At 52.8% G+C, this 26,875-nt stretch overlaps 1 protein-coding gene across 4 annotated transcripts in view; it reads right to left on the reverse strand.

Annotated features, from left to right (window-relative positions):
- The window catches only part of IGDCC4 (immunoglobulin superfamily DCC subclass member 4), a 38,356-nt gene extending 11,763 nt beyond the window's left edge, over window positions 1-26,593 (reverse strand). For 2 of the 4 annotated variants that reach the window (XM_087428529.1, XM_087428528.1), the window contains exons 1-10: window positions 26,494-26,569; window positions 16,622-16,972; window positions 15,756-15,897; window positions 9,072-9,208; window positions 7,580-7,720; window positions 4,632-4,787; window positions 3,435-3,848; window positions 2,735-2,899; window positions 2,050-2,187; window positions 993-1,166 (exon numbers count right to left, since the gene is read on the reverse strand). In XM_087428529.1, coding sequence (XP_087284655.1) covers window positions 993-1,166; window positions 2,050-2,187; window positions 2,735-2,899; window positions 3,435-3,848; window positions 4,632-4,787; window positions 7,580-7,720; window positions 9,072-9,208; window positions 15,756-15,897; window positions 16,622-16,972; window positions 26,494-26,563 — 1,888 coding nt within the window. In that variant the 5' untranslated portion in view covers window positions 26,564-26,569. Of the gene's footprint in view, window positions 1-992; window positions 1,167-2,049; window positions 2,188-2,734; window positions 2,900-3,434; window positions 3,849-4,631; window positions 4,788-7,579; window positions 7,721-9,071; window positions 9,209-15,755; window positions 15,898-16,621; window positions 16,973-26,493 lie in introns of all 4 variants that reach the window. The other 2 variants (XM_087428531.1, XM_087428530.1) reach the window with 2 other exon arrangements.
- Window positions 26,594-26,875: the final 282 nt, after the last annotated feature.

The raw sequence follows: 26,875 nt of genomic DNA on the forward strand, positions 1-26,875 counted from the left end.
GAGGAGGAAGAGAATGGGGATGTGGAGGAGAAGGCCAGGGATGGGAGAGGAGGAAGAGGCAAGAGGAAGCAAAAAGCAGGAAAATGGCACTGAGTGAGAGCCTTGCCAGCCTTCTCCCACTGCATCAACACTCAGCCACCACCCTAAGTGCCAGGCCCGGATGGGGCCCGGAGGTGAACTCACTGGTCTATAAGCCCAGAGTGCTGAGAACACAGGGATGTCTCCTGCGCATTTGCAAAGAGGTTAGCAAGGAGCACTGTGGGGCAGGGCTGACAGTACCTGGCACAGAGTAGGGCTCTATGATTCTCCTGAAGGAATGAATGCATGGACACTGGCAGGCAAGGGGGTCACAGGGGTTGCTGAGGCTGGCAATGAGGGATGGAGCCATTGGAGTGAGGAGCTCTACTTGGAGCTTAAGAGTAGGGGGGCTTACTCTGTGTCAGATGCTGTTCTAAGCACCTTGTACACGTATTTTAACTTGATTCTCATAACCCTATAAAATAATGAAAACACTATTATCCCTATTTTACAGATAAGAAAACTGAGGCTCAAAGAAGTTAACTAACTTGCCCGAAGTCACGCAGACAGTATGTGCACCAGGTTTTGTCTGCATTTAATCACCCTACCATCAGGCCTCTCAACAATACCAACAACAGTCACAATCATGGAAGCAGCTACTATTTAACAAGTTCTTATTATGTACTAAACACCTTGTTTACAATACATTATTAATCCTCACGCCACGCCTGGCAGTAAATGAAGCCTTAGAGTTGTGAATGGTTTGTCCAAGGTCACAGGGCAGACAGAAGGGTGAGTCCAGGTGCGTCTGCAAAGTCCAGCCCTTCCCCTCTACCCTCCTCCTCCCTCGCCCATCAAGCAGGGGGAGCCATGGAAGGTCTCTGATGGAGGGGGTGGTTGGGTCTTGTTTCCAAGCACACACATACACCCACAGTCACCTACACCGCCCTGTCCTGTCCCCTCCAACCCCGTACCGTGGCTCTGGTTGTGCATACTGGGCGTCCTGTGCTGCATCCACTGGGAGGGGGCCCCATAGCCGGCCCCGGTGCCAGCCAAAATCCGTACTCGATACACCTTATTGGGCTGAAGCGAGTGCAGCGTAAGCTGTGTCTCATTCCCTGGCACCTCAGTGGAGAAAATCTGGTCTGCTGGGACAGAAAAGACCAGCTGCTGGGCGGCCACCTGAGGACCATGACGCTCAAACTCCCCTACGCCAACTCTTCCACCTCAGATTCCAGTTCCTCAGGGCCCATTGGAGCCTGAAGCCGTCTCAGCACTGACCCCTCAGTGTCTGGACAGACTCCATGACCCCCGGGCTGACTCCTGGGCCTCCAACCCTGGCTGACACAGGCCATCAGCTTTGTTTCAGAGTGGGGAGAATCATGGCATGCTCTCCCCACTTCCCCATGAGCTGTCAATGACCCCCCCACACACACCACAGTGCAGGCACAAGGAGCTGGCGGTGAAGGTACCAGGTACTGCCCGCCTTCCAGAGCACTTCCTCACCCTCCCCTCCCTTCTCACCGTCACCCTGGCCCCCTAGCCACTTGCCTTCTCCTAACTCTTTTTCCCTCTTAGACACCCTCCCCTAGATTACTAACATCTACCCTAAGGTACCTTTCCCCATGCGCCATTTCCCCCAGTCCCATGAGCACACCCTCCACCTCCCTATCCATCATCTGCTTTTTGAGCTGGAAAGGATCCCAGGGATTAATCTAGGCTCGATGCCTCATTTCATAGATAAGGACACGGAGGCAGGGACCCTACAGGATCACATGCTGCTGCTGTAGAGGAGGTATGGCTATCGCCCAGGCCTCCCCCCATCTTGAGCTAGCCCTCTGCCTTGCCTTTTCATCCCTGCCATCCCTACCCCTGGCCCACACTCCCCTTCTCCAGGTTCACCTTTCCCTGCTCCACTGGGCTGCCTAATTTCCTCCAACTCCCCCCAGTCTGCTCAGGTCCCCAGGTGCTCTGACAACCATCATGTGGAGAGTTCCCTGCCAGGTGGAGCCCGACCCAGCCCCTACTCACCTTCCTTTCCCAAACCGTACTCTATCTTGTACTTCACCACCTGCCCATTGCTCAGGCTGGGAGGCAGGGGCAGCCACGCCACCCTGATGTCCGAGGGGTTGGGGCTGGACAGGGAGAGCTGGGGTGCTGCGCTGGGGACTGAGACAGAAGAACATCAGCGTGAGCTCTGCTCCACCGACGTGGAAGGTGAGGCCCAGGAGCGGTCAGAGACTTGCCCAGGTCACACAGCAAATCAGAAGTAGGCCCAGGACCAGGATCTGAGGGAGGAAAGGGAGCCTCTCAGGGGAGCCCCAAGCTGGAGATGATGAGGGGACATCCTTCCTACCCTGAAAAAGGTTTGGGGCACAATCTTCCACATCCAATGGGTTAATGTCACTGGCCCCTGCCTGACTGTATGGTACGTAGGTGTCAGGGAGAAGGGCCATAAGATATAGGGAATCACAAGACCTGGGCTCAAGTCCCAGCTGTACTGCTGACCTTGGGCAAGTCACTCTCATTTTCTGGGCCTCAGTTTTCCCGACTGTAAATTGGAGAGAAGAACCCTTGTCCACTCCCTTATTGGGCACAAAAGATGACATGAGGAAGGTAAAAATGCCTTGGCTTATGCTAGTAAAGAGAGGTGTGCTACCACCCCCAGGGAATTCTCTGGGCCCCAAGGTGCCCACTGCAGGTTCAGAGGCCCTACCATCATCCAGTGTGTGGACCAGCGCTGGGGTGGAGGTGCGGCTGGCCCCCAGCTGGGAGTAGGCCACCACGTAGAACTCATAATCCGTGTTGGGTTCCAGGTCCCGAACCTGTAGCTCTGTGGTGTCGTTGTTCACTGCAAACTGGTATTCCACATTGTCCATGCCTGGGGCAGTGACACAGGAGACAAAGAGACTGTCATAGGGCCACCCCCCCCCAGGGGCCCACCAGCTAGAGCTTGTCTAGAGAGCCTTCATGTTGTCCCAGTCTCTGGAATAGTTTAATTATAGCTAAATCATCCCAGATAATCTGAGTTGGAGAGTATACATTCTCCTGGTTTCTAGCCCCACTGTATTAATTCCTCCGCTGGTTAGGAAGTTCTTTCTAGCATCTAAGAGAAGTGACTCCTGCTGCAGTTATGAGCTGGCTCCACAAATGCTAAGGCATTTTCCCTGGGAGCAGAAGCACCCTCTCTCCTCTCTCATAACGAACTATGGCTGAGAGGAAAATGTGTCACACACATTGACCCCTCACCAGTCTCAACCCATATCTACGCGGGACTCTCCTGGGGACTACACCTCATCCCATCCTAACTCCAAAGGTACCTACCTGGCAACTCTTCAGTCATGCAACGTGTACCCCCCTCACGGCGCCCCCGCGTGGGCCTTTGCTGGGGCATCTCGAGCCCCCAGCAGACGTACCCCGTGCCTTCTGGTAGTGGAGGGAGAAGCCGATGATCTGCTCGCTGTGCAGCTCGGGCCGCTCCCAGGACACCAGCACGGCGGAGCTGCTCAGCGGCGTGGCCGTGACCCGGGTGGGGGCGCTGGGCAGCCCCTCGCGCACTACTACGGCCAGCGGCGCGGCGGCGCACGCCGTGCCCGCGCCGTTCTCAGCCACGCACTGGTAGTAGCCGGCGTCCTGCAGGCCGATCTGCGTGATGACCAGGCTGCCGCCGCCGCCCTGCACCTTGACGCGCCCGTTGGGCCGCAGCGGCGCCCCGTCGTGCAGCCAGCGCAGCGCGGGCCGCGGCTCCCCGGACGCGCGGCACACGAAGCGCGCCGTGCTGGCCCGCGTCCGCGACAGCGCCTCGGGCGCCTGCGAGATGGCAGGGGCCGCTGGGGGCGGGGAGGGGGACGCTGACCGCGCGCTCCCGCCACTGGGGGCCCTGCCCCCTCCCCCAAATACCCCGACTGACTCCGCATCCCCTCCGCTCACTCTAACCTCTCCCTGACTCACTCCCCCAAAACAGTGCAGCGGAGCTCCGCCTCTTCTCGCTCAGTCACCCCAGCACCATGCTGACCGTTCTCTTCTCTCCCAGAATGGTCCCCAGGCCTTCTTGGCCTCCCCTAAATACCCTAGCTCCTCCTGGATCTAACCCAGTCCCTCACTGACCTCCTCCTCTCCTACCCTCCAGCGTCTCCCACACCTATCAGATTGACCCCTCTCCACAGTAATCGCAGCCCCGAGCAACCTCGTCCCCCAGTTTTCTCAGAACCACCCAGACCACTCCACTGTCTCTCCCAATAACCTCAGTGTCACCCCTCCCCACCCCAATCACCCAAGCCAAGCCCTAGTCACCCCTCTCCTCTTCCTGACTCAACTCTCCCCATCCCGTCCTCCAATCTCTTTCCACCACTTCCCCTCCTCCAGTTACCTGTTCTGTCCCCTCCAGTGCCCTCACCCCAATGTAGGACTCTTCCCCATGAGCTCGACCCCCCAGCCCTATCCCTTTTTCATCCTCCAGGGTCGCCCCCTCAGTCCCTCTAACACACTCATTTGCCCACTTCTCCGCCTATTCTTCCCAACTAACCCGCCCCAATCCAGTCTCCCCTGCACCTACCCCGGGGTCCTCTGCCCTCCTCTCCCTTCACCCCGCCTCGCCCGTCGCCCCGCCTCACCCAGCACGCGGAGCTCGGCGGCGGCGGTGGCGAAGTCGCGCGTGCGGGGCTTGTTGGCGCGGCAGACGTAGACGCCAGAGTGCCGGGGCTGCGCGCTGGCGATCAGGAGGTTGGTGCGGCCCAGGACGATGACATCCGTGGAGATGGGCTTCCCATCTGGAGGAGAAGAGGGAGAGCGCTGGAAGGGGGCGCTGAGGACGCCTCTCCTTCCACTCTCCAGACCAAAGGGCCCCTCTACATACGGGTTAAGAGAACACAAGAGACCCTGGTTCGAATCTCAGTTCCTCCCCTTTCTAGACCGGTGATTCTCTCTGAGCCCTAGTGTCCCCGTCTGTAAAATGGGGAGATAGTCCCTAGCTGGAAGGCCTGCTGTGAGGGAGGAGTAAATAGGTTTGTGAGAACGCCTGGCACAATGCAGGCACATATAGGTGCTCAGTACAATAGTCAGTTATTACTATTACCATTATTATTAAATTCATTTCTCTCAAGATGGACACACTCCTCCCCTATGGTCTTAGCCCAGTACTATGATGAAGATATAGCTGGAAAGGTCTGACCAGAACCAAAGACTTGAATATGTGCAGAGACTTTTATCTTGATGTGAAATGAAAACCATATTAAAAGCCCTTGCCTTATGGACATGAACCGAAAATCCAGAGAAGAAATGCAAATGGCCAAGAAACACAAAAAACTGTTCAATTTCCCATAATCAAAGAAATGCATATCAAAACACAGGTGCTAATTTTCACCTATCAAACTGGGAAAGTTTTTAAAAACAGTAAGTTGCAATGCTGGAGAAAGGGTAGATGCTGATAGGGCTATACAGGAGCTCCACCTTGACGCTGAAGCCAGGATTCCACTTGTGGGCACCTGGCCCAGGAAGATGTGAACAGGGCCAATCGCTGGAACGCTAACTGTAATAGTGGACAACTGGGATGGACTTGAAAATTCCACAGTAGGAACTGAACTGGCAGATTACATTCAAATGATGGAATATCATATAGTCTTTAAAATCATTTTTTGAAAAAGTTTTAAAGATGCGGAAATGTTTATGATACACTATTGAATGAAAATAGAACTTGGAACTGTGAATACAGCATGCTCTCAATTTCGGGGAAAAATGTACACAGAAAAAAATCTGGAAGAAAATACACTCATATGTTAACAATTTTAATCTCCAAGTGGTGGGATGTTTTCTGTTTCTGCTTTTCCCTAGTTTTCAACAATGAACACGTGCAACTTTTGCAATCAGAAAACAAAACAAAGCAAGAAAGCCATGCCCCTTCCCTGACTCAACGGAGTAAGTTCCTGGAAAGGGAACAGTGCCCAGGGTCAGGAATGAAGTCTTTTCCCATCCTTTCTCTTCCCAGTCTCTGCCCAGAAGTGCTATTAGCACAGTTTCTCTAAGTGAGTTCCTAGAACCACAGGTGTTGGGGTCCTCTGGGAAAGCAGTTCTCACATCCTTACTGTGCACATGAATCACAGAATCGCAGAAGACCTTGTTAAGATTCAGAGGCCTAGGGCAGGCCCAGGATTCTGCATTTCTAACTAGGCCCAGGAGATAGGTACAAAGACCACACTTTCAGTAGCGAGGACCTAGGGCACTTGTTAAGCATTAACATTCCTGGGTCATAACTCTCCACGTGTGAAGGGAGGGAGTCTGCAATTTTAACAAGCTCCCTGGGTCATCCTGATATGTGGTCAGGATTTGAGAAACACTGGTAATAGAACTTCTAGGTGACACCACAGGCTTACCTCAATAATAATATGAGGGTCCTGCTGGCCCTGAGATCCCCCTAACTGGGCAACAGTCACAAGTCCGATGAGGTTGTGCAGGTCAGGGAGGCGCAAAGATACCAGCACTGTTCTATCTCATCAGCTCAGCAGGGGATGCATAGTTGTGTGGTTTATTATTTTTCTTTAAACTGGAGGTATTCATTATATACTCTTGAATGTGAGATACAAACTTACAAAAAGGAGGCAGTATAGGGTAACAAACTGAGCCAGAGTAAAGAGAGCTGAGTTTAAGACTTACTTCTGCCATCAACTTGGGACAAGTCACTTCTTATCAACAAATGGAAACAAAAAGAATCCTTACTTTTCTTCCATAGAGGACTGTAGGGAGTGATGTACCAGAAAGAGAATAGGCTCTAAAGTTTGCGTCTTGGCTTTCCACCTGCCTCTCTGAGCCTCAGTTTCCTCATCTGCCCACTGGGAATAATAGTCCTGGCCCCTACCCTCCTCAAAGGGCTCTTGGAGGCTCCAGGAGGAGAATGGCTGTGAGTGCTCAGGAGACTGCAAGCTGACGTTTGGCCCAGCGCTCTCGTTACCCTGATAGCATCTCCTCTAACGCAGTCCCACTTGGCATTTATCACTTGCTGCCTGATACCGTCAAACCTCTCTTCATGGGCGTGTGTTTTGTCTTCCTCACTAGACTATGAATTCCGAGGGCAGGGTCCCTGTCTCTCATCTGGGTATTTTATTCACTGTGCCCAGCATGAAGCCAGGCGCACTGAAGTGAAGCAGTGGCGCACTGGGTGGACCAAGAGGTGGCTTTGTAGTTAAACAGACCACAGTGGGGCCCTGGTTCCACCAGACTTGCTGGCTGTGTGGCACCTTTCCAGCTCTCACACACTCACTTGCAACACAGTTGTGATGAATGGAAGCAAGTAGAGCAGAGAACCTAACCCAGTGGGCACCCTAAGAAGGTCTCAGTGCTATTTTGTGAGTGGCAGACTCAAAGTGCCTCATAAAGGAAATGGGCTACTCAGATTGATGATTAAGTTTGTCCAGGTTCCCCACCCACACTCAGCCCTGGGAGAGGAGTTCCCGCCACACCAAAGGTCGGTGACCATGGACTGGTCTCCCTTATAGCTCCCCGACTTGGGGACACGTGAGATGCCACACCCCTCCTTTCCCATGCCCTCCGGTCCCCTCCCTCCACTCACCCTGTCTGACCCAGGACACGAAAGGGGTGGGGTCAGCCGAGGCCACACATTCCATCACCACACTCTGGCCAGACACCACTGTGGTGTTCTCGGGGGCTGCCACAATGACCACGTCCTGCCCCCTGGTGGATGCCAGGGACCCTGGAGAGAGAGCAGGCCAGCAGGCAGCCTTATCACTAGGCGTCTTCACATGCGGTACCCCACCTGGTGCTCACAGTCACCTGGTGAGGCAGGTGGGGCAGAGAGCAGCCAGGGTTCCATCTGATACATGGGGTAAGCAGCCACATAGTTCAGCAGAGCTGACTGGAACTCACAGCTCTTTCTCTTGGAGCCAGGCGAGGAATAACCTGGCCTCTGACACACCAGCCCCCGTCTTCCCTGTCAAATCGAACCCACCCTCCAGGCAGAGGACCATCAGAGTCATGGGTAGACTTGTAGTATGGACTTGGAGTCAACAGTCATAGATTCTAGTTCCGGCACTGCCACTAATGTGCTGTGTGACCTTAAGCAAGTCCCTTCCCCAAAGGGCCTCAGGTTCCTATGTGGGAAAGCAGGGGGTGGGCTCGAGTTTCTGCCAGCTTGGCAGCTCCCTGAGCACGGATTCCCTGCCAAGTTCTCAGTGTGACCGTGGCCCCCTGGGTCAGCATGGTGAATACCTGATTTGTCCAGCAGGTGGAGGCAGAGACCCTGGGCACAGGAGGGAGAGCAGCTCAGGAGCTAAGCCCCAGAAGAGGGAGGGTGGGAGTGGAGGTGGGGGAGAGGAGGAGGGGGATGGCAGGAGATGTCAGGAGGAGCAGAGGTGGGGTGGGGGGAGATGCCATTGCACAGGGAGGCAAGCGAGAGGCGCATGGAGGAGGCCTAAAGTAAGATCTGTTGGGTACCTGCTAGGTGCCAGCCACTTTCCACTCATCTCAGCTATTCACACAACCTCCCTGAGCTGGACACTTGATAACAAGTCCAGGGTCACACAGATGGTGAGTAGAAAAGCCAGGATTCAAACCAGGTCTTTCCGACCCAAAATCCTGTGCCCTTCCTACTGCATCACACTGGGGCAGGAGCTTTTCAGAGAAATGGAGAGGACAGAAGCACCAGACTGCAGGGAGCCAGATTCACAGCACACAGCAAGCAGCGAAGGGCGAATCCTCCAGTGCCCAGAGCCCTCGGGGCACACAAGGGGAGCACGGACCAGGGCTTCAGGGCACTGACACCCTCCTCAGATCCTTCCCTCCCCACCCCTGTCCCCAGCCCTGGATGCTCCATCCAACCCAAGGGAATACAGCCTCCACAGGAAGGGAGCCCTGACTGGGAGGGAGTCTTGGCTTCCAGCCCCAGGCCCTTCTCTGACTTGCTGGGTGGCACTGCCTTCCCTGGGCTTCATCGCCTCACTTGTCTGATGGGACTAATACCTCGTCATCTATTTGAAGGCAGGGCGTGGACCTCTTGAGGCCCCTCCCAGCTCCCCCAGGTTTCCATGCCCAGCCAGCTCCCTTACCTCTGCTGGCCACGCTGAGTAGGGCCTCCTGGCTGAAGCGCTGGCAGGCTGAATTGGTGGCCACGCAGCGGTAGGAGCCTGCGTCACTCTCCTGAACGTCCAGGATCTGGAGGACCCCGTTGGGAAGAGTGATGAGCCTTGGGAAGGGGAAAAGGGCACCTGTGAGATGGGCAGGAGCACCATAGGGAGCATGGCATGCCCGAACTGTCCTGGGCCCACTTCCTGCTCCAGCCCGAAATACCTACAGCATCTCACTCTCAAGCCTCACTCATAATTTAAAAATGCAAATTAAAACTATAAGATAGCATGTTCACCTTCAGATTGGCAAAGATCAAAAGATTTAATAACACCCTGTGTGGATGAGGGAATGGGGGGAAGGCGCTCCTGTCTTGTCAGTGGCCATGCCAACTGATACACCTTTCAAGGGCAAGCTGGTGACGTCTTAAAATCAAACCTGCCTGTGTCTTTTGACGCAGCAACACCGCATTGAAGACTCTATCCCACAGATATTCTCATGCTTGTACACAAAAACATATGCTTAGCAATGTTCACTCCAGCATTGACTGTAACAGTAAAAGGCTGGAAGCAATCCAAGAGCCCATCTGTTGGGCGGGAACTAGCTAAATTGGTTTGGCTACGTTCATACAATGGAATGCTAGGCAGCTGTTAAAAAGGAGGCAGCTCCATGTGTGCTGATATAGGACCATCTCCAAAATGTGTACGGTACAGAACAGCATGTGTAGGGGCACGTACACTTAAATGCTTGTACTGAATGTCCCTGGTAATGGTGGTTGTCTCTGGGGAGAGGACTTGGGGTCCTGGGACCTGACAGTGGGAGAAGGCTTGCTTTTTATTAGATAGCCTTCTACACAGTTTGAATTTGTTTACCTCCTGCCTGTATTACTTCCTCTGTCCCCTGATAAAATCCCTTTTATTCACACTTTCTCATCTGACTCTTGAAACAAGCCCAAGAGATAAAGGAGATCAAGGCTTGGAGGGAGAAGGGTATTTTCCTAGGGTCTCACAGCTGGAGCAGAGTTAATACTTGAACCCAGGTCTTCTGGTCAAATCCATGTTCTTCCCACTTGCCTGTCTCAGCAGCCATTAGATGGCTGAGAATGCCAGTGGAAGGGACGTCAACACGTACATTACTAAGACGGGGCAGGATGGATGAGGGTGGTGTTCTCTGCCCCCTTGGTTAGAGGGTTGGGATGCAGCTTGGGCTAGAAAGGCCCAGAGACCTTGCTTGAGAGACAATGCAGTCCGGCGCAGGGAAGTGTCCTTGGGGGCTGGGGTGGTGGGGAGCAGAGTGGGCTCTGGCTCAAGCAGGGGGTGAGTGGGTCCTCCTGAATCCTCCAACTGTGGTCCCTGCAGGATCAGCTCCAGGTTGACAATTCTAGTTTCTCAACAGAGCAAATGGTGCTGGCCCTTGGATGTAGGCTGGGCCAAGGTCAGAGAGGGAATGGGCAGCTGTACACTTGATGAAGATCCTTTGACTCATGGGAAATGGGGTATGAGAAAATCTAAACACAGGAGAGGAGAACTAGCTCAAGGGAGTTGGGAGAGAATTCGGGCCTGGGAACCTGGTGTGGCCCAAAGACTTACAGAAAAAACATAAACCTGCAGCACCCCCTCCCCGACTCCACAGGCAAACCCACCTCCGCCCCAGCGCCCCACCCTCCACTCCAACAGCTCCCACATCAGTGCTGGGGCCAGCGGGGGAGAAGGGACGAGGAGGCAAAGGGTGGTCAGAGGTAAAATCCTGGGCCAGGACCCAGCCTACTGCCATGGAAAATTTGATGGGAAAGGACAAGCACGACCCATCTGGGAAACAAGGCCCCCATCGCCATCCAGGGCTCCTCCAAGCCCGGACCTCCCCTCTCGGTCTAGCTAGCTGACTATGCCTGCAGGGTTTCCACCAGGAGCTGCCCACACTTCCTAACTCCAAAGCTTCCAGGTCTTTCCAGGGGAACTGTGCTCCAAGAACTAATAGCTCCTTTGACAAGTAACATTTCCTTAATTATGTATGTGGAAGGAAGGAAGGAACGAACGAACGAACGAACGAAGGGATACCTTTCCCCGGATGTGATGCTGTTGCTGCAGCCAACAGAAGCAAGATGGAACCACTTTTAGTGTTCATCTGAAATCTTTTCTGTTTTGTTAAAATGTGTTTTTACAAGCTCTGTCCTTGGAAGGATGTCCAAGATATATTGGTTAGTGGGAAAAAAAGTCACAAAACAGTGTTTATGAAGCAATTCTATTTTTGGAAAGTAGATAAAATGATATGTTAGGATATGCGCAGAAAAAGTCAAGGGTGGTAAAGCCTACGTCATTCGTGGAGGTTTTCTCTGGGAGTGGGATTACTGGGACTCTATTTGTTGTGTTTAAAACAACTTTTTTGCAGTGAATATTTATTAGTTTAGAAATATAAAACTTCAATTTTTTTTTTTTTTGGTGAGGAAGATTAGCCTTGAGCTAACATCTGTTGCCAATCCTCTTCTTTTTGCTGAGGAAGATTGGCCCTGGGCTAACATCCGTGCCCATCTTCCTCTACTTTATATGTGGGACGCCTGCCACAGCATGGCTTGACACGCGGTGCGTAGGTCCATGCCTGGGATCTGAACCTGTGAACCCCGGGCCACCAAAGCAGAGCACATGAACTTAACCACTACACCACCGGGCTGACACCTAAAACTTTAAAAATTTTAAATTGAAAAAAGCATGTGTCCTTGTACACTTTGTTTTGTAACTCCAGGCTCTAACATAGAAGCAGCTGTGGCGTAGTGGAGAGAACTGGTTCCAACATACATGATTTTAGCAAGTGACATCCCATGTCTGGGCCTCAGTTTTCTCACCTGAAACATGGGCTAAATAATTCCTGTCCTGCCTACTTCACAATTCTCACCCTTTTAATGTGTTATGAGCTCACACTGGATAACAGACATAAACACTAACTATGAATTGCAAACTCTGAACACGTTTACAATGGTATAAACTGTACACATATTTAAAAACTGGGAAGGAATACACAAAATGGTAACACCCATCTGTGTTCAGTTGGTAGGTGACTTTTTTCCTGTTAAGTTGGTATATTTTATCATTTTAAAATTAATTCAAATTTCAAATAAAACAAAATAGAATTATAGAATGAAAAGCAACCTCTATCCAAAAGGAAGGGATCATTCTCTCTCTAAGCCTGAGCTTGAGCCTGCAGCCTCCTCTCCCAAAAGGCCACTTGGACCCAGGGATTGAAGAACACAGAAGAAATGACACAGCTGCTCTGAATTTCCTGAGGGCCAAGGGGCCCCCACCCTAAGCCCTTCAGAGATCCACCCAGGGGAAAGGTACACTAGCCGAGGGTCACATGAGGTCAATAACATGATGGACACCCGGAGATGGGTAGGGCAGAAGACTGGACTAGGGAGCCTACAGTATTTAAGTCCATTACTGCCATGTTTTTAAAGTGTGAGTGAATGGTGATAACAAAATGATTTCAAGTGGATCCAGATACACATTTCTTATTCCAGTGGTTATGCATTCATTTTTATGGCTACCTTCTATTTATGGTAAGTGTTGCTGGTTTTCCATTTTACTGCAGTGGGATAATGTTCTTTTTTAGTATGTGTTAAAGTTATAAAACAGAGAGTTGATTTAAAGAAATGTACTAAGTAAGTGATTGTATAAATGGTTTAGGAATGGCCAAAATTAGGAAGGGGGTTCGTGAACGCCTGGGACTTGGGAAACATTGCTCTCATTGATCACTAGTTCCCATGAAAGAAAAATTGTCCCCTATCATTAGAAATTAGTATAAGTACCAGAGAATTGCCTCAAGGTCTAGTCTTCACCATCAGTTCCAAAAATATGCACATATACCCTGGCAGAGTGTGTTTATTAACTGCACATGTGCACAGTTTACACCCAGGCATATGGTCTCCTTCCAACCACCGGGCTGAGTTTATGAATAGCATATTTGTACATGTACTATATCTGGGCATGTGTAAAAATACATACCTTGGGCATAATCAAGTTGCTGTTTGAGACATTTCTTTATTCCCCCCACACAATGTGCTGGGACATATGAGCCTGGCTTATTTATAGATGAGGATCACTTTTCAGAGGACTTGGGGCAAACACTCCCAGAGCTCAGGAACTGGCAGCTCCAGCCTCTTGGGAGAGGCCTGTGTCTTCATGGAATGATCCCTGAACTAGATATTGAGAGGCGAGGTCTGAACCCACCTTTTCCTGAGAAACTTTGAGGATGTAACTTCTCTGCTCTGAGCCATACCCGATCTCTAAGCTCATCTGCAGCAGGAACTTCTACAGACCCTGCAGGTTCCCCACCCCAATCACCAAATCACAAGAGGCTTGTGTGTCATCCACACCAGGGCTCCAGCGTCCAACACTCTGGGCACTAGCTGTGTGACCTGGGACAAGGTACTTCTATCTCTGATCCTCAGTTCCCTCATTTAACAATCCAGATAATAATATCTGCCACAACCATCTGTACAGACCTGGAAGGATGTTCCTCATGTGTTAAGTGAAAAAAAGTAGAAGTTGCAATACAACCCCATTTTTGTTTTGAGAAAAAGATGACGGAAAAAAAATATCCAGTATGTACAATATAATCCAAATTTTTAAAGAGAATATTTACAAACATATCAGGGGAAAAAGTCCAGAGGATAGATGTCAGAACTAACACTGGTTTTCTATGGGTAAAAGGAAAATGAGTAATTTTTGCCTCTTCTTTTTTGTTTATATGAATTTGGAAAATGCATCTACTAGGAATGTAAACTGAAAGTAAATGGAGGAAAATATGAAAAATAAGATATACCTACCTTGAAGGATGACAGAAGGATTAAGTGAGAAAACATAACTTTTTTTTTTGCTGGGGAAGATTCGCCCTGAGCTAACATTTGTGCCAATCCTCCTCTATTTTGTATGTGGGTCGCCACCACAGCATGGCCACTGATGAGTGGTGTAGGTCTGTACCCAGGAACCAAACCCGGGCTGCTGAAGCAGAGAGCGCTGAACTTAACCACTACGCTACAGGGCCTACCGCTGTAGTGACTTTCAATGCAGGTAGATTTCTCTGCTCTTTCCCACCCTCTCTGGGGGCTGCCAAGTGGGCTCTCACTTGGTTCTCACCAGCAACTTCCAGGAAGCACCCAGCAAACAGCGGTGAGAGGCCCCACATTTAGGAAGGCACAGAACTTAAAATGTCAATGCTAGAAAGGCTGGGTCAACCTTCTGAAGGTCCACTCCCTAGAATGCTCATTCATGCGATCTTCACAGATTTGCTGCAAAAGGGGCTCTGGGCAAGTGAGTCTAGGAAGCACCTGGTTAATCAAGTCAAACAGGTTTTCAGTACAGGACTTGTCAGGGCCTTGTCAACTCCAAGAGGGAGAGTTATAGGCAGTTTCCTGTTCTTTGATCATGGAACACTTTTTACAAGAAGCATCTTCAGGGACTAATGTTCTACAAAGAACACACTTTCGGAAAACATGATCTAATCCAACCCTTTCATTTTTTTTCCCTTTAATTTTATAGATGGGGAGAATGAAGCTGAGTGAGAAGTGACTTGCTGAGGACCAATGGGGCAAACCAAAAGTTGGCCAAAGTCAACAGGATCACTTATATCTTGACCTCTCATCCTTCTTCCTCCCACGCAACTGTTGCAGGGATGTGTCCTGTGGCTTTTCTACCCAGAAGTTTCTCCTACACCTTCACCCCTACCTAGACATGGGCTAAAGTCAGAGGGGCTGGGACAACTCAACATGCTCAGGACAGGTTAGTCCCAGGGCAGGGAGATCTGGAAACCAGAGTTTCGGAGCCTAAGGAGCCCCACCTCCATCAGGAGGGAAGGAGAGAGCGAGCTGGTAACTACAGCTACAGAGACATAGGGAGAGGACCATACGGTGGCTGGGAAAGGACTTGGGAGCCACATTTCCAAAGATATAAGAATCCATGGGGTGACAACCAAGTCATGAGACCAACTCAGAGACCATAGATGCAAAGGAGCCTCGTGCTTTCCGGTCATGCGGCATGTACATCTGGGCCTTCCCAGGAGGCCACAATGGGGATCAAGTCCTGAGTGTAGCCCCTGCCTCTCTTCTGCCCTACAAACTCTTCCCTGGGACTGTTCCACCTACCCACTACCTTTATGGGGAGAGAGGAGGGTGAAACAGGAAGGACCTCCACACCCCATTTATCAGATGCTGCACCCCACTGGATGGAACCAAGAGAAGAAGAGAAGTTACACATCTAGGGTAGAAACTCCAGAGGAAGCCTGCAAAGAGAAAACTCTCCAGGCCCTGAATGAGCAACGAATATTCTGCCAATGATTCACCATGTGGCCTTGGATAAAACATAGCTCCTCTGGGGCCCTCAGTCTCCTTCTCAATAAAGCAAGTGGTTGGACTAGATACGCTCTGAAGGACTCTATCACTACTCCCTACCCAAGGTCCATAGCTAGGTGGGTGGCTTTCCTCTCAGGAAGCAAAATCTTCTTGCCCACCTTCTCTTTAGGACCAGAAATAAGCTAAGAGTCAGCAGGTGGTGGGCTCCTAGTCAGTTTGGGCAAATTGAGCCACCCAACTCTAAGAATCCCAGTTCCTGAGCACATCCCAGAGCCCTCTCTGGCCTGCCCACTGGGACCCACACCCCACTCCCCGACAGGGCACTCACCGAGGCTCCACAGGCACTGTCACCTGGTCCTTCTCCCAAGTAATGATGGGTGCTGGCAGCCCTTCAATGTGGCACTCAAATCGAGCTGTCCCGTTCTCCTCCACCGTCTGAGACTCCGGGTGCAGAGAGAAGCCTGCGAGTGCTGGGGATGAGGACAGTGAGATGGGCAGGGACAGGAGAGGAACACGAGGGAGAGAGGCCACAGCGAGCAGAGACAGTGAAACACACATACAGGGACACAGAGAAACACAGGGTAATAGAAACACGGGCAGAGCAAATTTAGACCAATGGAGACACAGTCGGAGAGAGGCAGCCAGAGGATAAGAAGTGGTGATGACTGGTCAGATGCTGCAGGCAGGATGAATTCCAAAGTCCCGCAGCCTAACATCACCATGATGGTCAGACTACAGTGAGATGCACATTTCTTCTGGCCTGAAAATCATTTCATGGTGATCTGCACCTCCCAAGAGGCCCCAGGGGGTGGGCTGGACAATGGGGTGTGACTCCACACATTCTACCTGCTGTGAGGGTGGGGAGCTCCCTGAGGAGGCACGTTTGTGCCCCTGACACTCTTACAAGTCTCTCCGGCAGGCTTCCTGGAGGAGAGCACAACTCTAGACTCTTGAGCTCAAAGGGAAAGAAAAGGAGGAGGAACAGGAGTGGAGAAGAAGAGGGACCACTGAGCCCTGAGCCAGATAATAGCAGGAAGGGACTCACTGAGCAGGAAGGGCGGGGGGAGGGGCGGGCAGGGAAAGGGGGAGTGGGCTCAAGAGATAAGCCTTTGTGCAAGCAACTGACTGCACATCCCATTTCCCACACCCCAGGTCTTGCGGGTCTCAGCTCAGCCCCCAGATGCTGGCACTTACTGGCAAGCTTGACCACCGCAGCCTGGCTAGCCACCACTCCAAGGGGACCATGGGCCAGGCAGGAATAGCTGCCCTCAATGACCTTGGAGACCCCCAGGGCTGCCTCGTCACTGGCATTGGGTGCTAGCGGCTGGGACAGCCACAGCGAGCCATTGGGTAGCAGGCGCAGGTAGTCGTGCTCCGGCAGGGCACCTCCATCCTTGCTCCACGTGATGCTGGTCGGGGGTCCGGCAGCGGCAGCACCCAGACTACAGTCCAGCAGCGCAGCCTGCTCTGGGCCCAGGATCACCCGCAGTGGCCCTGCTCCACAGCTCAGCTCCACAGTCGCCTCCTGGGACAACGGCAGCTCCCCTGAGTACAGGAAGGGGCACCAGGACCATCAGTATGGGTCCTCCCACCTCCCACAGACCCCAGCTTCTGAGTCACCCACACAGGGGCTGGGGCAAATCATGGAGAAAGAGGTCTCACAGAAAGACCTGTGTCTGGATCCTGGCTCTGCCCCTTACTGTGATCTTGGGCAAACCGCTGCCCTTCTCCGTACCTATCTTCCTCGGCTGCTCAAGTTCCTCGTCCACAAAAACACACAGTTCACAGCAACATTATTCAAAACAGGCAAAAAATGGAAACAACCCAAATGCCCATCACCTGATGAATGGATAAATATATTACTCAGCCATCAAAAGGAATGGAGTACTGACATGTGCTACAGTGTGGATGAACCTTGAAAACTTTATGCTACGTGAAAGGAGCCAGTCACAAAATGCCACATATTGTATGATCTCATTTCTATGAAATGTCCAGAATAGGCAAATCTATAGAGACAGAAAGTAGATTAATGGTTGCCAGATACTGTGGAGAGGGAAGAATGAGGAGTGACGGTTAAGGGATATGAGGTTTCTTTTTTGGATGATGAAAATGTTCTAGAATTAGATATTGGTGATGGTTGCACAACCTTGTGAATATACTAAAAACCACTGATTTGTACACTTTAAATGGTGAATTTTGTGGTACGTGAACTATATCTCAATAAAAAAAGACATAGGAACTCCTTCCTCATAGGGCTGCTGTGAGCATTAAGCGGGAGGATGTGTGGGAAAGGAGAATAGCACAGTGCCTGGCCTGGCATGGAATGGGGGCTCAGTAATGTTCATTCCCTCCTCTGGAAACTTACAGATCGTTTCAGCCACTATTACCCAACCAAAATATACGGTAGGCTACAAAAATACTATACCCAAGAATTACTGAAAATGTATTGTGAGGCCGGCCCGGTGGCGCAGCTCTTAAGTACGCGCACTCCCCTGTGGCAGCCCGGGGTTCACAGCTTCGGATCCCGGGCGCACACCGACACACCGCTTGTCAAGCCATGCTGTGGCGGGGTTCCATATAAAGTAGAGGAAGATGGGCATGGATGTTAGCCCAGGGCCAATCTTCCTCAGCAAAAAAGAGGAGGATTGGCATTGGATGTTAGCTCAGGGCTGATCTTCCTCACAAAAAATATATAGTTATATATAAAAAATTTTTTAAAAAGAAAATGTATTGCAAGTGTGAGAAAGTGCACGTGCATGTATATCTATATACCTTGAAGAAACAAAATAAAAATAAATCCCAGCTGGTTTGTGGAGCCACCCGGATGAAGGGAAGTCAGACCTCCCCTCCCTCCTCCCGCCCCACAATGGACAAAGTGAGCAGACCTACCGGGCAAAGCTAAGTGCTCTATGCCCATCAGGTAGGGGCCCAACTCACGATGGATTCAGAGCAAGCCCAACAGGGGCTCCCCTGGCTCATGGGGCACCCGGTGGATGGAGGCCTGGGGGCCAGCTGCCTCATCTGCCCCAGTGACTGGAAGAGCTAAGCATTGCTTCCTGCAGCTAATTTCCCCAAGGCCACATGGCAAGCCAGATCCAGAACCCAGTCTCCTGACCCTGTCCAGGGCTCTCTTCTCTCCAGAGGCCCAAGAAGAGCCTGCAGCTCTAACACCGCCCTTGCCACAAAGGGAAGAGGAGAGGAACAATGGAGGAAGGGAATGCCATCCCAGAGTCAGGGCAAAAACACACAAAGGACAATGTTGGTGACTTTAACCAACATTTCAGCAGCACCCACTAACAATTATTCATAGAGAAATGGTTGGCTCTCCCAGTTGTGTCTTCCAGAAGGTTGACCTGCTGCCTCCCTATCCCTTAAAAGCTTAAAGGCCCAAGGTCCCTCCTTATCCTGTGGCCCAACTCCTTCCTTCAAGGCAGAAGGACATGTCTGAGAGTGAACCAGGGACAGAAGTGGAGACAATGGCCCATACTCATCGCGAGGCAGGTCCAGGCTGACAGAGCCATGTGGAGCCATGTCATTCAGAAAGCACAATGGCTCCAGAATCGGGCAACCCTCAGTTCTAGACCCAGCTCTGTCACAGTCTAGCTGTGTGACCTTGGGCTAGTCACTTCTCCTTCTGGGCCTCAGTTTATGCAAACATAGCAGGTGACATCTGAGATTCTGATTTTAGGATTATTCAGTGAACTGGACACATCTAATCCTGAGCAAACGCAGAACACCATCTGGACACACACAAAACTGTATACAATCATCCAGACCTGAACAACACACCCCAGTTTCTGCCACACTCGTCAACACCTGGGCACAGATATGCCCACACTTAGAATTCCTGTCTGTCCACAGGCTCCCTTCCCGTCACCCTCAAAGGAGAACAAGAGTGAGGAGCACAGAGAAGTCCTGACTGGCTGAGACAAGGAGGCCAGGGCAGAAGCCAGGGCTCTGACACTGCAGTACGAAGGACAGATGGACAGACAGGGCCTGAACCGGGCCTCTGCCTTTCTCAATCCATCAGAAAGGCTCCGCTGGCACCCCCACCTACACAGCTGGGCTCAGCATTACCAGCTGGTGCAGGGAGGAGAAGGCAGCCCTGCCCTCACCCAGTTTCCATTCTAACTGGGAAACCAAACTGGCATTCCCACCACTGCAGGCTGTGTGCTGTGGAGGAAAGAGCATTTGACCCTGGGGCAGAAGATCAAGGTTCCAGTCTCCCTACTCCACCTACCAGCTGTGTGACAAGCCCTAAACCCTCTCTGGGCCTCAGTTTCCACATCTGTAAAATGAAGATGATACTGGCAAGCCTGTGAGGATTAAACAAGATGCTGTATGTCAGGGCTTCAGCCCACAGCCCAATGAACATCACTCAAGGAATAGGCTCATTCTTTAAAGACAGTATGAAAGGCTGTACAAATGCTAATCACTGTTCATAACATCCTGTCCCTTCTATCTCTGAGGCCCTAGATTCTATGATTCAAACACAGGGAAGGGAGAAGGCCAGCCTGGGCTCTCAGCCCAGCAGCTTCCAAATGCCCCGTTCCAGCCGCTGAGCAGTCAGTTTGAGTTTCAGGGGAGAAAAGCCCCACATGACACGAATCCCTGAGCCCTCCGGCAGCCTCCTCCCCACCCCCCAAAGCATGTCCCGGGCTTGGAAAATCCCCTGCCGCGCCGAGCAAACAATGCGAACAGTTGGGGCCCTAGCAGCTGCTGGGTTTGTCAGCAGCCTGGGCTCTGACGAGCAGGACGATAGCCAGAGGGGCCAGCAGCTGGCTGGGGAGCCCAGAGGAGGCTCCGATTCCCTTCCTGAATATTCATGGATCGGCAGATGTCTGGCTTCCCCACCTCTGAGGAGCCCAGCACACAATAAGGCAGAATGAGAACCCAACAGGAATGTAGATGTGGCGAGAACTTGGGGTCCCCCTCAGAGAGCACAGGGCTGTCCAGGACCCCGTGTTGGTGGAAATGTCTGCAAAGCCTGAGATTCCCTGTTTTATAGATGGGGAAACTGAGGCACAGAAGAGGGGTCTGTCCTTCTTTGACCTTCTGAGGATGAACCCAGCATTGAGGAGACAGTTGCTCCCAAATAAGAGTTCTCACTGCCTCAGTGCCTGACCCAACCTCTGAGCCCAGGACATGCCTCCTGAGGGCTCAGCCCAGGCACCAGCCCTCCATGAAGCTGCCCCTGCCTTCCCTGGCTGACGTTTTTCCTGAGTCTCACATCACACAGCCACTTGGAGGTCCCTTACCTATCCTTCTTCTTGCCTAGACGGACAATGGGATGTAGTGGGACAAGCTTCAGCCTGCAGCAGAGTCCTGGGTCCATCATTTGTTTACGACCTTGAGTGTGCTACTTTCCTCCTTTCGGCCTCAGTTTCCCCAGCCTTAAAATGAAGAGTCTCCACATTTCTCATTTTCACCAAAATTCTGCCAGCAGCAGAGGAGAGCACACTCAGGAGGCTTGCTGACTGCCTGAAATGTTTTTATTTTGAAATCTTTGGCACATTTTGCATTCTGCTGCATTACACAGCTATGTTTTAATATAAACATGGTTCCTACACCACCAAATCTTTTCAGAAAAGCTGATGCTCTGGGGAGTGGGACTTGTTTGTCCAGTGGCTTCATGGCTACCCCTTTCCTGTCACCCCAGCCCACTGCCATGGCTGACCCCAAAGCCCCTCCCACGAGCATTTCTCAGTTGTCCCTCTCAGGACTAGGCGGACACAGTGGACACTTGCTGCCTGCCAGCTTTCTTCCTCGAGGGGGCCTCCCTCTCCCGCAATCCCTTCTCCTCAGTCTCCTCAGTGAGACCCTGCCAGAGACACAGCTTCTCTGCTTGGGAGCCCCAGGGCCATCTCTCAATCTCCTTTTTCTGACAGATTATTTTACCCACTTACAGGATAAATTAGATTTTATGAGGCCAATTAGAACCTAGACAGAAAAGATTGGCTGCTGAGCCCGAGGGCCAGCTCAGTGCTGTTTCGTGGGATTAGTGGGGGCCTGGTTTAAGCCAGGGTGCCATTTTTCAGTGAACTCTCAGGAAAGAGGCAGGTGGGAGGGAGGGGAATGGAGACGAGATGCCTCCTTCAGTTAGCAAGAACTTGCCATAAACATCAGTGCCTTGTCACTGCTGAATTTCAGAGCCCAACAGATTTACAACTTGTTTTCAGTGTAGGGACAATTCTCCATGACACCACCACCACTCTCCTTTCCCAGGAGACACACGTCAGTTTCTTTCAGAAACCTCCCTCCCCGCCCCCTCCTTGGCCACCTCCCTTACAACACACTAAGCCCCTCCCACCAACAGCTGGAAGGAGAGCTCCGACCGTTGCCTAGGACACAGGGAAGGCTGCAGGGCTCCCTTCATGTGGAATCGTGAGGAGAGGCTCAGCCACAGCCGACTTGTCAGCAAAGCCACATAGTGCGATCGGCCTACCTCATGTTTCCTGCACCCCCCTGTCCCCACCAGACCAAACCACATCAGTTCTCTGAAAGCACGTTGCTGTTCCATGCGCTGTTCATGCTGCTCCCTCTCCCTACAATAGCTGTGCCATCCCAGGGTCTGACTTAGACGCCTCTCCTTTTTCTGCCCCATCAGACCGTGGGAACCTCAGTCATTGCAGTTATCACTTTAGATTTTTGATTTGCTTTTCTCCTCAACTAGGCAACAAGCTCGTGATTATGTCCTAGTCAGCTTTCTAAATCTCCAGTACCTAAAGCAGTGCCTGGCATACAGTAGGTGCTCAATAAACATTCCTTGAAGAGATGAGTGGACATGCGGAGACACTCAAAGAAAATAAGACACAGAGTTCCTCATGCTTTTCCAGGCCTTAATTTCCTTATCTGTAAAAATGACAGGAACTCCCTTCAAGGCTGGGGATGATGTGAATCATATATGTGGAAACTGCCTAGCATACTATGTGGCGCCTAGTAGATACCTAACAAAATGCTTAGAAAGCACAGAGACAGAACAGCAAATTCACAGGGAGAGAAACTCTGTACTTAAACATTACTAGGACTGGGGAGCACACTACCTCATCTGTTCTCATAGGATTAAAAATATCTTCCTCCTGTGCCCACCTCTGTCTCCTTTTGTGCTCCACTCACTTGCCAGAGCTCTGTCCCCCAAACTATGTGACAAGGTAATGAGACACTTATCAAACCACCCAGAAGTCTTGGCTCTGCACCAGCTTGCATGCTCAGGTCTGCACCTGAAAGAGAGTTCACTGAGCCTCCGCTTCCCTGACCCCAACGACCCCACAGCCCCTCAAATCCAGGGGCTGCCTCAGCCCCAGCAGCCCAGCTAGCCCATGAGACAAGGATTCCATTCTCTGCACATCAGGCCCAGAACATCCTCCCTCTGGTTTTCCTTACCCCCCAGCTCCCATCACACCCCTCTGACCAGGCTGGGGCTGGGGTCCTCCCCCATCAGAGCCACTCTTTCTCCCTCCCCACCCCAGGAAGCTGGGAGCCCCCATCGCCTGGCAATGACATCTGTTCTACATCTGGAATTCTGTGTCAAGTCTGGTTGCTGCAACTCAGAAACAGTGAAGGCCAAACAGGAGGCAGCGGGTGGGGATGGGTGGAGGAGGGTGGATTCCAGAACTCAGACATGCCAACTGAGAGGGGCCAAGCCCAAAGTCGATCACTTCTCATATAAGGGGGCCATGGGTGCAGAGAGACTGAATTTGGGTATGTGTGTACCAAATCCCGGGAAAGTATGGCTGTTCCAAGAGCCAGGAGACTGGTTTTAGCCCCAGCTCAGTCTCTATCTGTGTAACTTTGGGAAGTCACTCAGTTTTCTCATCTGTAAAATGGATTCAAGCTAAAATTAATTCTAAATTCCCTTGAGAGCTGACATTCTATGACGCTCTAATTGTGAGACTGCTTAACTTGAAAGAGGTAACTTTAGGAGAAAAGAAAGGAAATGCTAATTTACATACAATGTGTGATTAATTGGACCATGAAAGTACGTATAGGATCAGTGAAGGTTTAGATAACCTCTGGATAAGATTCACTATTAAGAGAAACTATGTTTGACCTGGTTCCTAACCTCCGAGATGGGGTCACGGAGGGCCATCCCAACACCCCAAATGACTGAGGAATGCCTCTGAGCCTCCAGGCTGGCAGGGTTGTGGGGGTGGTTCTGGGTAAGGAGAAAGCAATTTTCATGTTCTTAGAGACCTACTATTACTGACCTCTGGCTTCCGCACTACCCAAATTTTGATCCAGTGGAAGGGAGAGCCCCACTTCTTGCATGTGGTGAAAACAGCACACCCAGCATTTCACCACTGCCCCCAGACAGGAGTCCCATTCCTATAAAACATCTCCCCAGTCCCAATCTCTGACTCAAGAGCAGTGTTAGGGGGGAGAGGGACAGTCACCATCCTGATCCCAACAGCAGCCCTTCATCCTGCCATTTTGAGGTTGCTAAAGTGTCTATTATTTTTGAATTCCCTCTCCCTTCATCCCCTACAAACTCAATCTGTCCTCAAGTCCTACTGATTCTACTTCCTAAATATCTCTAGAATCCAGCTACTCTGACCACCCTGTGACTACGGGGGGGTGGGGGGTGGTGTGCCACTGTGCTAGTTGCCACCATCCTCCCTTCTGGATTACTATGACAGCCTTCCAAGAAGCTGCAGCTTCCTGCCTCCAGCCCTGCCCAATCGATTCTCCACGCTGGCTGGAGTGAGTTGATGCAAAGCTGATCTTAAAACCCGACAAGGGCTCACGGGGGCCTCTCAGGCCAGAAATCTTGGTGGGGCTTACAAGGCCCTTCATGAGCTGGGTCCAGCCCCAGTCTTCAGCCTTCTCTCTTGACACTCCACGAGCCCTGTCCCATCCCTCCGCAATATGTCCCCCTGTCATCCCTTGTGATCTAAACTCCAGCCAGATTTAGCTTCATTCAATGGTCTAAAGGAAGTCACCTCTGACCATGCTGTTCTCCCTAGAACTTTACCCATCATTACTCCCTTCTACAGGGCCAACTCACGCTTTGTGTTGCCCTCTGCTATTGCTCACTTCCTGAAGGAAGCCTTTCCTGACCTTTCCAGGGTACCTGTCAGTCTCCCTCCACCAGACGGAAAGCTTTGCACCAGGGACCAGGTCTGCCTCCTCATTTACTATATTCTAGGCACCAAGTACATGCTAGCCAAAATGGGTGCTCAGTAAATATTTGTTGAATGAATGAATGACCTCTGTGCAGATCAGGGTGACTAGTCAGAACTCCTTATAGAAGTGTCCCCAGTCCATTGAGATTTGCACACTCAAAGGGTTTAGGACTGAGGGCCAGTAGAGTAGTTGCTTTAGCCACGCACACTGTTGCCAAGGGAGCCCTACTTTGGATCTGCCCCTGCCTTGTGCACTCCGGAGCACCAGCACGGAGAGGCCAGGTTTCTAAAGCAAACTAAGTCCCTTGCGGGAGGAGGCCCCACCGGTATTCGGTATTCCAAAGTACAGGAGTGCAGTTCCAGCTCTGATTCCGCTTTGCTGGGTGAGCCTGAGCCCGTTCCGGAGCTCTTGGAAGAGCGCAAGAGGGTGGGTACAACTATTCCTTCATCTCCTGGGCTCCAGGAAGACAGATGCCTCTCTGGCACTTCCCCGCCCCCTTCACCTGACAAGCCGGGGACTCCCACCTCCCCAGCCCAGCCACGCAGACCCTGCCCCCAGGCGGCCTCCAGTCCGCAGTCCAGGCTGGAAAGGGGCGTGTCTTTGTAGGGAGAGAAGGGGTCCAGGCAGCTCCCGGCACTTTCCCACCCGCTGTTTGGGTTTCCTGGAGACGGGCCTGGGGCCGGCCAGGCGGAGGCTCCTTCCCTCCTCTCCCGTCCCTGCCTCCCTCCCACGTGGCCTGAGTCTCTCTGGAAAGCCGCAGCAGCTGGAGAGAAATCCCCCTCCCACCCCCTCCTCCAAGTCCCTCCCCGACTCGCCCCGGACACATCCTCAGCTCCCTCCTCGGCAGGGAAGGCAAGAACTAGGCGAACAAAGCGGGCAGCCCATCCCCCTCACCAGCCCTACCACCTACCTTCCCTACCGGCCGCCCCCCAAACGCACACAGGACAGAAAGCGAGAGGGCTGGGGGTGGAAGGAGCTCTAGGCATAGAGACTTGGGACTCCGTCCCCCCATCCCCAGCCCTTTCTCCAGCGTGGCCAACTCTGACTCTTACCCCCACCCCTACCCCACACTGAGGTGGGGGGCTGGAGGAGGCCTTGCTGACCTCGTCAACACTTCCCTGATCTGCCCCTGGGGGGTGGGGCAGGAGTGACACGCGTCCATCCCGAGAGCGAATGATGGACACGTCCACGAAAGCAACTGGTTTCCTGCCCCCTCCCCCAGCCCACTCCGGGCCACAGGTTTGGGGGAGCAACGCTCCCCCCACCTCCGCCCCAACCAGCCTCAGGGACCACACCCACTGGGCAAAGTTGAGTGTTTTATCATCACTACCCCCAGTCAATCCGGAATCTCCTGCTCTGTCTCCCCACCACGGGCAAGGACACTCCCCAAAGCCAAGGCCAAATATTAGCTCAGCCCCATAAACACAATTACACACGGTCTCGACACAAATGGAGGTGCAGACACACAACCCACACCCTCCTCTTTCACATACACTCTCAACCCGGCGACACGCGCGGGCCAGGCAGAGCCCGCCCCGCACAAGCCACCAACATCGCAGCCCCGGCCCCGCGATGCCCCGCCGCGACCGTGGCACGCACCGCAGACACGGACGCCCGCAGAAGCCCCCCTCCCCACCCTCTGCGCGCGCACAAACACACACACACACACACACACACACACACTCACTCACTCACTCCAGACTCCGCTAACCAAGGACACACATCCCCTGCGGACTAGCAGCGCCGCAAACGCCCCCCGGCCACAGCTCGCAGACCCCCAGGAGCAGGCATCACAGGCACAGGGACGCGCAGCCTGCGCCCCTCGGCCCCGCACCCGCTCGGGACCGGGACGCCCGCCAGCCCCACAGCCCAGCGCAGCCCCGGGCGCGGGCGCACCGACACACCGCAGCCGCTCTCGCCACCGCCGCGGCGCCCGCCCTTACCGCGCGCGGCCAGCAGGCAGAAGGTCAGCGCGCCGAGCCCGCCGCCGCGGCCAGCGTCCCCCCGCGCCATGGGGCCGGGCCCCGGCCGCCGCCGCCGCCTCCCCGCGCCTCGGCCGCGCCGCCGGGGAGGGCGCGCCGGGCGTCAGTGGCCCGGGAGGCGCGGCGCCGCGGGCGGGGCGCGGCCTCGGGGGCCCGGGCCCGAGCGGGGGCCGGCGCGGGGGCCGGGGCTGCCGCCGCCTCGCCCGCCCCTCCATCGCCATCTTGGGCGAGCCGCCGGGGCGGGGGCGCCCTGCTAGTGCGGCCACCAGGGCCCTGCCGGGGACCCCGGGCCCGCGCGCCGTGACCCTGCGCCGCGCGGGGGCTCTGCTCTGCTGGGGTCTGC

Source organism: Ceratotherium simum, chromosome 3 (assembly GCF_057802395.1).
Source record: "Ceratotherium simum simum isolate JZ-2026a chromosome 3, ASM5780239v1, whole genome shotgun sequence".
NCBI lineage: Eukaryota > Metazoa > Chordata > Mammalia > Perissodactyla > Rhinocerotidae > Ceratotherium > Ceratotherium simum.